Source organism: Temnothorax longispinosus, chromosome 10, assembly GCF_030848805.1.
Source record: "Temnothorax longispinosus isolate EJ_2023e chromosome 10, Tlon_JGU_v1, whole genome shotgun sequence".
In the NCBI taxonomy this organism is placed as follows: Eukaryota; Metazoa; Arthropoda; class Insecta; order Hymenoptera; family Formicidae; genus Temnothorax; species Temnothorax longispinosus.
The window spans coordinates 18,998,266-19,009,574 of record NC_092367.1 but is presented as its reverse complement, the minus strand read 5'-3'; the positions used below and the strand labels follow the sequence as shown (position 1 = coordinate 19,009,574).

At 40.9% G+C, this 11,309-nt stretch overlaps 1 protein-coding gene across 1 annotated transcript; it reads left to right on the top strand.

The window, feature by feature from the left end:
* The first annotated feature begins 5,998 nt into the window (after positions 1-5,998).
* LOC139820577 (uncharacterized) lies at positions 5,999-10,541 on the top strand. Its single transcript, XM_071790940.1, has 6 exons — positions 5,999-6,175; positions 6,227-6,403; positions 7,639-8,057; positions 8,568-8,981; positions 9,196-9,621; positions 9,846-10,541. Exons 1-6 carry the CDS (start codon positions 6,167-6,169, stop codon positions 10,360-10,362), a joined length of 1,962 nt encoding a protein of 653 aa, XP_071647041.1. The 5' UTR covers positions 5,999-6,166; the 3' UTR covers positions 10,363-10,541.
* Positions 10,542-11,309: the final 768 nt, after the last annotated feature.

The window sequence follows — 11,309 nt, the reverse complement described above, 5'->3', positions numbered from 1 at the left end:
AAATTAATTATTTCTTCGGTTTTTGGTCAATTTTTATTTTCGAGTGAGTGTTATTAAATACTTTACACTTTTATCATTGCTATTTTATATACTTGTGTTCTTATATCATTATATACCTAAAAAGTTTAAAAATATTTGCACATCAGTTACATTTTCTGCACTTTTTTTATAATAATTTTATTACACGTATTGTGCCACAAATATGATATGCACGATATTACTATTACATGTTTAATGTTAACAAACGTTGATATTCAATTAGATCTCTCCATTAGAACAATTCTAATTACACAGCAATTAGAAAGGGACTGTACAATCGGTACATAAAAGTTAATGTTAAATTCAAGCTCCGCTATATCTTTTTTAACTTTTTATCGGTAAAATATTTAAAAATTTATTTCAAAATTTAGATAATTTGCCTTAAAGCCCAGGAATCAGAATATTAATTTGGAGTCATCTTCCTTTTAATGAAAAAATTAAAATATTAAAAATGTTTATTTTAATTAGATTTTAATACTTTAAAAATTAATGTTTTTGAAAAAGTGTAAATTTTAATTTAAGAATCTTACTACATTGTTAATTTTGGGACATATAGTATTGGTGATCTGTATCGCTTCTTTCACCGATTCCAGCACTTCTACAACAAAAATCTTTCACATACTAGCAAGATACAAGTCGAGAGAGGCTATCTTTTCCCCGTGACACACGCGCGCACGCTGCCATCTTTCTATATATATAAATTATAAAGCTAAAGGTTACCAGACGCGCTTCTTCGAGACAGAATCATCATTCGTCGAACACACATGCCGTCGCACAAACATTACAACGGCGATTTAATTCGCAAGTCAGAAGTGCCAGTTGAATCTGATGAAATGAAACGGACGCCTTTGAATCCGCTAACGAAACCGCGATGTACCTGCTTGAAAGTGTGAGATTATCCATACAGATTACAAAAACAAATACAGTGAATTATAGAAAGACATCTTTATTTTAATATAAAAGAACTTAAATATAAAATATGTTATATACTACAAATATTAAATAATAAAAATTAAACAAAAAGAAGATAAAATAATAAAAACAGCACAGTATAAACACTTAAAACTGCCGTATAAAAATTTTTATATTAACGGGAAGCATTTTGCCTAGTTGCAGTAAATGGCACTGTTTGCATCGTCGAACGTTAATCAATGAAAAGACGATACACCGTATTGTACGCTCGCGAACCTTTCACGATCATCATCGTCATAATACATAGCGCCTCGTGGCCGAGATGCGTTATGTAAGATCACCGTGGGTGAAGCGTGAGATTATCCCACGGAGATGATCTCCAATCTATTATGATTGCATACGTGAACGCTCGACTAATTATCGCGAGAAAGAATGAATAAAATGATTTTTATTTATTCTTTCAATCGGCGATCGTTGACGCAATAATTATCTAGGAAGCTTAAATGCAAAAAAATATTTGTAATTATAATTACCGTTAATCTAATATATATATATATATATACAAACAAAATCAAGTTATATTATTTGGAATTGTGAAAATTTAACGAAAGCTATGTTGCAGTGGAAGCTGCTGTGGGCGGCCGTGCTGGTGGCCGTGCTCTCCACGTGTCATGCAGATGCAAACCGTGAGAGAAGCAAACGTGCGATAGAGAACAGCCCACAGTTCCAGGGTTACATCTATGAGCCACCATCTAAGCCTTTTACTTTACCCTCTGAGTAAGTAATTAAGAATTTTAATGCTTCTAACACTATATCAGCTTGAAATTAAATTTGCCTTTAAAAAAGGCATTTGTAATCAAACAATACTTACGTAAAAATTAATAATAATTTCTTAGTAAACACATATTGTAAATTATGTTTATGTTGACAGAGGATCACGGACAAGCATAGTAACGTTAAGGCCAACGACGGTGACATTGCCACCGTATACTTATACAACTCCGAGAACTCCATTCCCGACGCCGCCTAGAACACCACCACCGCCACCAAGAACCCCACCACCACCACCAAGAACGACAACACGTGTAGTGACAGATGGATATACATATACAACTCCGAGGACTCCATTCCCGACACCGCCTAGAACACCGCCACCACCACCAAGGACGCCGCCACCGCCACCAAGAACCCCACCACCACCACCACCAAAAACGACAACACGTGTAGTAACAGATGGGTATACATATACTACCCCAAGGACTCCATTCCCGACGCCGCCTAGAACACCACCACCACCACCAAGAACCCCACCACCGCCACCAAGAACGACAACACGTGTAGTGACAGATGGATATACATATACAACTCCGAGGACTCCATTCCCGACACCGCCTAGAACACCACCACCGCCACCAAGAACCCCACCACCACCACCAAGAACGACAACACGTGTAGTGACAGATGGATATACATATACTACCCCAAGGACTCCATTCCCGACACCGCCTAGAACACCACCGCCGCCGCCTAAAACACTACCTCCAGTAACCACAGGAGGATACGTTTATTCAACTCCAGCTACAGAGTTTACGTTGCCACCGAAAACACCACCACCATATACACGTCCCCCACAAACTCCACCTCCGAGAACGCCACCACCATATGTACCACCCCCACAAACTCCTCCACCAAGAACACCCCCACCATATGTACCACCCCCACAAACTCCGCCACCGAGAACGCCACCACCATATACACGTCCCCCACAAACTCCACCTCCAAGAACGCCACCACCATATGTACCACCCCCACAAACTCCCCCACCAAGAACACCACCACCATATGTACCACCCCCACAAACTCCGCCACCGAGAACACCACCACCATATACACGTCCCCCACAAACACCTCCACCAAGAACACCACCACCATATGTACCACCCCCACAAACACCACCCCCGAGAACGCCACCACCATATACACGTCCCCCACAAACACCCCCACCAAGAACACCACCACCAATAACGCCACCACCATACGTACCACCCCCACAAACTCCACCTCCGAGAACGCCACCACCATACTTACCACCTGTTAAGACTCCTCCTCCGAGAACACCGCCACCGAGAACGCCGCCGCCATATACTCGACCCCCACAAACACCTCCACCAAGAACACCACCACCATATATACCACCCTCACCAACTCCACCACCAAGAACACCACCACCATATGTACCACCCTCACCCACTCCACCACCAAGAACACCACCACCATATGTACCACCCCCACAAACTCCACCTCCGAGAACGCCACCACCATACGTACCACCCTCGCCAACTCCACCACCAAGAACACCCCCACCATATGTACCACCCCCACAAACTCCACCTCCAAGAACGCCACCACCATACGTACCACCCTCGCCAACTCCACCACCAAGAACACCCCCACCATATGTACCACCCCCACAAACTCCACCTCCGAGAACACCACCACCATACTTACCACCTGTCAAGACTCCTCCTTCGAGAACTCCGCCACCGAGAACGCCACCACCATATACTCGACCCCCACAAACTCCGCCACCGAGAACGCCACCACCATACACATCTCCCCCACAAACACCTCCACCAAGAACACCACCACCATATACACGTCCCCCACAAACTCCACCTCCGAGAACGCCACCACCATATGTACCACCCCCGCAAACACCTCCACCAAGGACACCACCTCCGCAAACGCCACCACCATATACTTCGCCTCCCCAAACACCTCCACCAAGAACACCACCACCATATACACGTCCCCCACAAACTCCACCTCCAAGAACGCCACCACCATATGTACCACCCCCGCAAACACCTCCACCAAGAACGCCACCACCAAGGACACCACCTCCGCAAACGCCACCACCATATACTCCGCCTCCCCAAACTCCTCCACCAAGAACACCACCACCAAGGACACCACCTCCGCAAACGCCAAGTACGAGAGGATATGTATATACTACACCAGGAACAGTCTTTACGTATCCTCCCGTAACCAGAACACCACCACCTCCTCCACCCCCACCTAAAACCGCACCTCCTTACCTGCCGCCATCTTCAGCTAGACCTCCTTACGTACCCCCAACTCCAAGGACAACAACAGAAATAGATACAGATTATGGAGCTGGATCATTTGAGACTGGAATTGGAACATATACTACGAGACAGCCGTCTACCGCGAGAACTACGACAAGAATTCCTACACAATACACAACGCAACCTACCACTCGATTCAGTACGAGAGTTACTGCTCAACCATCTACTTACCTTCCGCCTTACTCTACGCCATCCACTAAATATACCCCAACTGTATACACGACAACTCCTTCCACGACCAGATACACTCCAACTACGACTAGATACACTCCAACCCCGACTAGATACACTCCAACCACGACTAGATACACTCCAACCACAACTAGATACACTCCGACCAGATATACTCCAACCACGACCAGATATACGCCCACCACAAGCAGATATACACCTACCACAAGCAGATATACGCCTACCACTACAAGGTATACACCAACGACCTATGTGCCTCCCCCGGAAACGCCGAAAACCCGACCACCACCGTATCTTCCCCCGTCAACCCCGAGGCCGGTATATCCAACCGTGACCGCTCCGCCGCCACCCTCGCCCATTTACAGCATCACACCCAGCACGCCGACCTTGCCGCCACCAACCGGAAGACCGGCACCACCCCCGACTCTGCCGCCCACGACAGCTAAGCCATACGTAGGATACAATTACCCGATTCCCGACATCCCGTTTGAAACTCGCAAACGATGAGAGCCGCTGACGCGGGAGGCTTGCAATGTGTTACCGATCAACAAAATCTTGGATATTAGTATGCGTAATATTAATATTAGCAAAGATTATTATTTAATGACCGATGATAGCGCTGATTCGTTCACCAGACATTTAGAGAGTATTGCCTTTTTATATATCAATCGTTTTCGCCACACTGCTTCCAGATAAGGATTTAGTGTCGACCAACCAGTGTCTTTTTACATGTGTAACGAGTGTGGAAAAGGAATAAAAGTTTTTTTTTAAATGCTACCTACATACCTTTCCGCCTTAACGTAAAATGTGTCTTTGATTCGTGCGAACGTTGAAATCAGAAATATTTTACAGATGTTACGTATATTACATTGTTATAAAATTCAGCAACTTATTTAACGTGTGAAAATAAGACGTGTAAAAGATTGCATTAATTGCGTTAATCAGTGGGAAGTGTACTTAAAAACGCAATTATTACAATACATATACGTTTAAACTGTAACTACACAGTTTTATTTTGTTTTTTAAATAAATTAACAAATTAACATATAACGCGCTATCCATTAAAATACATTTAATTAAAATGTTTTTGTTAAACATATATTTTTTAAGAGCTTTTGATGTATATAAGATTATTAGTACTATTATACCCCAGTCGATGTTTATTTACCAGGCTCTCTCACACGTAAATATATGTATATGTACTTTTCTTTTAAGGAATAATTTTTTAATAAGTCAGTTTTTTTAATAGAAAAATATTAATTTTTATTTATAGCTTGCAGCGACTTACAGTATAGATTTCTATAAATACCTACTCCATGTAACTTAACATGTTGAAATCTGAAAGACTTTGCTGTAAACGTCCGACCGCTTTCTATTATCCTTGATATTAGCATGTAGACATTTGTGACAAAAATGCACATCACGAGTAAGAAATTGCGGTGTCGCTTTGGCGAACGAGCGGACGAAAATGGAGCGTTAGAAGCGTATTTAGCAGGTCAAGCACCGGAACGGTGAGAGATTTTCCTCGCATGTCGTACGCGCTCGGTGGCACTCGAGTCGTAGTAAGTAGCCCATAACCACCTGCCTTCTACTTACCATAACGAGCCTCCCCCACGAACAAAGGAAATCTCTACGGCGCTGATAGAATCACCAGTGAAAACTGCGTGCCGAGAAATGTGCGATCGTTAGTTGCGTGGGAAGCGGCGAAAGAGCAACGTCGCGTGCTCCATATAGACCGAAATAGCGGCTGTACCATCGGGCTAAAGCAGTCTTCTTTCGTTCGTCAAAATAATCGTTGCCGAGGAACACCTGTTGTCGATCGTTCGCGATTACATCTGACAATGGCGAGGTGAAACAAATCGATAAATCGCGGCATGTCAACGGTAAGCTGATTAATTAAGGATGTTCAGTATCGTCAATGTGTAATCGTAAAGGATACAAATCGCCAGACCTCTCGGAAGGCGATGCTTGAAACCGGCAGGAGATCCGCCATAAGTACATCTGAGCTAGGGCTTTATTCTGACCGCGGTGATCGTTATAACAGGAGTCGCTACGGTTTAATTGTGAGAAAACTTGCGATCGGAGTTATGGTGGTGGTAACGGTGATATTGGTGAGTAATCGTGAGCAGAATTGCAGACATTATTGATTATTGATTTGTTACACTCGTCGTTAGGAAATATTTCAGAACACATCAGCTGAAGCTTATAACTAAAATTCACAATTGAAGTTCACAGTCAAAGCTCAAAAGCATAAGAAAAGTTGAAAAAGCATGGTAATTAATTTTAATCAAGTGTACCGCAATTACACGGCAAACAGTTTGAATTGTAGCATTTAATTAGGTATTTTCTTATATATTCTAACAATCGATGTCTCTTTCTTCGTGGCGTGAACATGGATATCTGTTGATTGCATCTGTCGTGGCATAACAATGATCCTATTCAATGAGGAAGCATTAATACCGTACTGCAAATAGCTTGTTAAATACGTTGAATCTTTAGGATTAGGAATATAAAATAACGCGTTACAACTGAATAGATAAAGCGGTGCTTGTGGCTTGACACTATTCATCACCTTTGTGCACATCTCACAATCAATGATTTCGCTACATTGTTCTGTCGTACAATTTCTATCGGGCAATGACCTTGCACGACAAAACGTCTGCACAATGATTCGCGACGTATCCTGTTTCGCACAATTCTGTTGCACGCGCCACCGAGATTATGATAATTAAACGGTACGGAGTTTTTCGCGAGTTTCTTCCACGCGTGAGGAACAATAGACGTAATTACAATTCGCGCGTTTTCTCCGGTGATTAATGTCGGAGACGCGTGTGGAATTGTAATTTCACCGTGAATCTTCGGCTATCCCTTCCATGCATGGGGAGCCAAGCGAGCGAAGATTTCTGCACGCTTCACATATAGGGCGTTAACTGTGTTTCGGTACGAATTAACCGTCGTTCGCCAGTTGGAAACGTCGGTTAATTGCATCTTTGTTGTTTCAGAAGCTGGCTAAACATCGTTCGCGGCATTATAAACGGTTGATTATACAATTTTGCGTTGCAATCGCTCATTTTCTTTCTGTAGTCAAATTCGACATTAACGTTTTTCATTAAGAACTAACATCGTGTCAATCTTGTTAAAAAGTAGCGCAATATTTAATTTATTGAAATCTTATAGAAAGTACTAAATTTTATTTCTCCTTCTCAGATATTAAAAACAATAATTTTATTAATATCTCCGTATTACTAATCATTAAGCTCCGCTTGAGAACTTTTTATTTGTTTATTGTCAAATGCTATGAATGCTATTTAAATGTTCGAATGTTAATAGTTTAATATCATCGTAGGTGGCGATATTTATGTACGATTTTACATCCACCACATCGGGGAATAGTAAAATCAATCAGGAAACAAAACACATATATATACTACAGAATGCTCTCAAGAAATCACCGAATCTCTCGAAAAAACCCACGAATACCACGATCCTGTACGAAACCACGATTAATCATACAGACGATCTTTCCATGGAAGATCGTTCGGACGATGAGAACTACGAAAGTTTCATGCAACGAAATACAACGAGCAATTTAATGCCGATCGAGACACGCATCGCGAACGAGCCCGAGATGAGAGCGCAGAATCTGCACAATTTCAAGCAGCGAAAGAGAGTGCTGAAGTCCGTGGGAGATGCTAATGAAAATGAGGAAATCGATACCAAGCCATTGTTCGACAATCATTCGATCATTTATCGTGTGAGACGGAGGTAAACGATACGTCATCGTCATTAATCTCCTTAATCAACTTAATAGCGTATCCGATTTCTCCGGTCGTTATTCATCAAAATAAACGAAAATATTAAGAACCGAAAATTTTTTTTTCTTCGATTTGTAACGATTTGTAAATATCGATTTGACACGACATTACAACCTTCGCACGATCCAACGCAAAAAATTAATACATCTGCAACTAGGCGCGATACTATTCTTTCATTAATAATCCCGAAAATATCATGAATATCATTGACATCTTTTTTATTATGTCAATGATACCAGGAATACTTTCTGTGTTATGTAACATTGTGCCATTGCGCGCGCTAAATCGATTCTAAAAATTGCACATTCCATAGATCTCGCCGATGTAATTCATCATCCGCTCACATTTTATCGTGATGCGTATAGAGAGATTAATGATATCGCAAAAATTTACATAATGCGTCAGATAATTTTTTACGCACCGGCCAGTTTGACCCGATGGTTCTTCATCAATTTGGCAGGCACAAATATGCGGATACGGACGAGGACGTGAGCACGGAGGATACACGGCCTACGCCGTTTCACTGGGAATTCAAGACACCGCATCCGTCATCGTTTAAACGGCCAAGATATCCACAGCTGTCGCAATATCGATATCCGCACTCGTCCAGGAGCATTCAGGACATCATCAAGTATCTGACAAACAGAGGTGAGATTCCGAATCGCGGCATCAAGTTCACCGGCGTCTACGTAAATCCGAAGAAGTACGATCTAATCCCCGACATGGGCGAGATGATGTCCAGTAGCGATAAATCCGAGGAACACGAGATGTCCCCCTATCCGATCAAATCGGGGTCGTACAGTAACGATCCCTTTTACCAGTACAAACCGAAACACCCGGCGGACGTAAATCTCCTAGCCACGTCTAACGTGAGGTTTGTAACGAAAAGAAGTTATTATTTAATGCTTGAGTCTAAAAGAATATTAGATATTAATGAATCGAGTTGTAGGTGAGATAAAAATTTATATATTATCATATAAAATTATCTTTTATCTCATAATAAAATATACAACTTTCTATTTGATGAATAAATCATTATATCACAGATTAATTAATAACAATGTACTAATCAAATCGTTTTCTTTAAGATTCTCTCCGAGCGGGATACATCGATACAGCCCTTATTACGATCCCGTATATTCTCGACCTTTAATCAATTACAACAAACCGATCATAACGGAACCGCAATACGAAAGCGTCGGCTCCTACTCGATGAACACCGTAACGAAGAGCCGGAAACCGAAGCCGTTCAGCGTAATGCTCGACATTTATCCTATTACCGATATCATGGAGCAGAATAAGAAGACGACGTGGCCTAGGCCTCAAGGATCCACGGACGATTACGATATCAGAAGGCCCATCCAATATCGTGGACAAAAATTTTATGGGCCATCCCCGCAACCTATACCCATTATAGCTGTACCTAGTCCTACGACTGTATCGGAAGAAGAGGAGAAAAAGCAAATGATACTTCATCTAAACTTGTATCCTCGGAAAAAGAATAAGTTCAACAGGTGCGGTTCTTAATACCTTATCGTTAATCACCTTTGGTTTTTAATATTTCCATAAAATTCGCTTTAAAAAATTAAATTTAAAGTTTGTCTTGCCACTATAAATCGTAGCTTAATAATTGTTTCGCTCTTATATTTATCGAAAAAAAAAATTAAAAACACTTGATATCTTTGTTATCAAAAATTTAATTTGATTTTTAATTTAATAATTTTAATTTTATTTCTAGAAACGATATCATACATAAATCGGCATCGATGAAACCCGCAGAACAGCAGGAATTTGCAAAGAAGATAATGTCTCCCTTGGAATCGATCACCAAACATTTGACTGATCATTCCGCGATCGAGGAGTCAAAGTTGGAGGAGAATCAAAACTCAGAAACAACCAGTCTTCCGATAACGCGATATCACGAGATGAGTTTGGACGATAAAAACGAGAAAGAGGGAGATCTTCTATTGGATAATGATTCAGAAACCTATTCGGATCTGGTTAACAGCGATGGTACCGTAGGAGATGCTACCGTGCCTTCCAATCATAAATTAGGCATCGACGAGGATTATGCCAGCACGGAAAAGTATGATATTAATGCGCAAAAAATGATTGTGACCACGGAGAAAGATAGCGCGAATTGCGACAACACAACGATGATCGACAGCCCGGAGGCCAACACGAACAAAAGCATCGATCTTTCGAAGGATATCGATATCTTCGAAGGATCTCAACGTTTCAGCCTCTTCCGCTGAGATTAAAAATGTTATTGGAGACGTGATTCGTGATTTGTAAGGAAAGATTATCAAATATCTCTTGATAATTCAATGTCAAACGAGACACTCTAATGTTACGTAAAAAATTTCACGTCACGTCACTATTAAGTACTTGAATCATCAAAAATATCTTTATGCAATGCAATTGTTATCGTATTTTGTTTTGACGAAATATATTTTTATAGTTCTGCCATTGTGTTTTAATCACAACTTCTTCGCAAGAATTTATTTTAGATTTTTGGAAACGTGTGCTGTTGTTAATTTGGAGAGATACTACCGAAAGAGGAGGCAAAAAGTCATTAACTTATAATAAGATACATAGCATATATCTGTAAGGATATCTACAAGGTAATATGGAGATTTCAACTGAGTTCAATAATCGCGCGACAAACTTTCATTAATCACCGGCGCGTAAAGTGACTCGTTTCTGTTATACGTTAAGTAATTTTGGAGAAAAGAATGACGTCAACGTGCTTTTCACGTAACCAGACAAATATTTCAATACTGTGTTTATAGTCCGTTTGAATCCAGCCCGGCTTGCTTCTTCGCCTTGACATTTTCGTCGAAGGCATTCGGAAATCTCTCGTGATCTTCAGCGAGAATGGACGGGAGATATTCGTCGCTTAATAGAAGATTGCATCATAGGCCACTAATGTTGGATGTAATGCACATTTACTAGATGAGATTATCAAATTTAAACAACTAGAAATCTTCAATTCTTTTGCATATAAATTCTGCTGCAATATAACAAATTTTGAAGAAGTTTAAACCGATTTAAAATAATAGAGCCTGAGTATAAATTTATTTATTTTATTTTTGATTTAATTTATAATATATCTCGGTTTTTACAAGCAGAAAAAGTTTTCGACAATGTAAATTTTTATTGTTTCTAGCAATTTTAATGGCCAGGACAATTTTCAATTGAC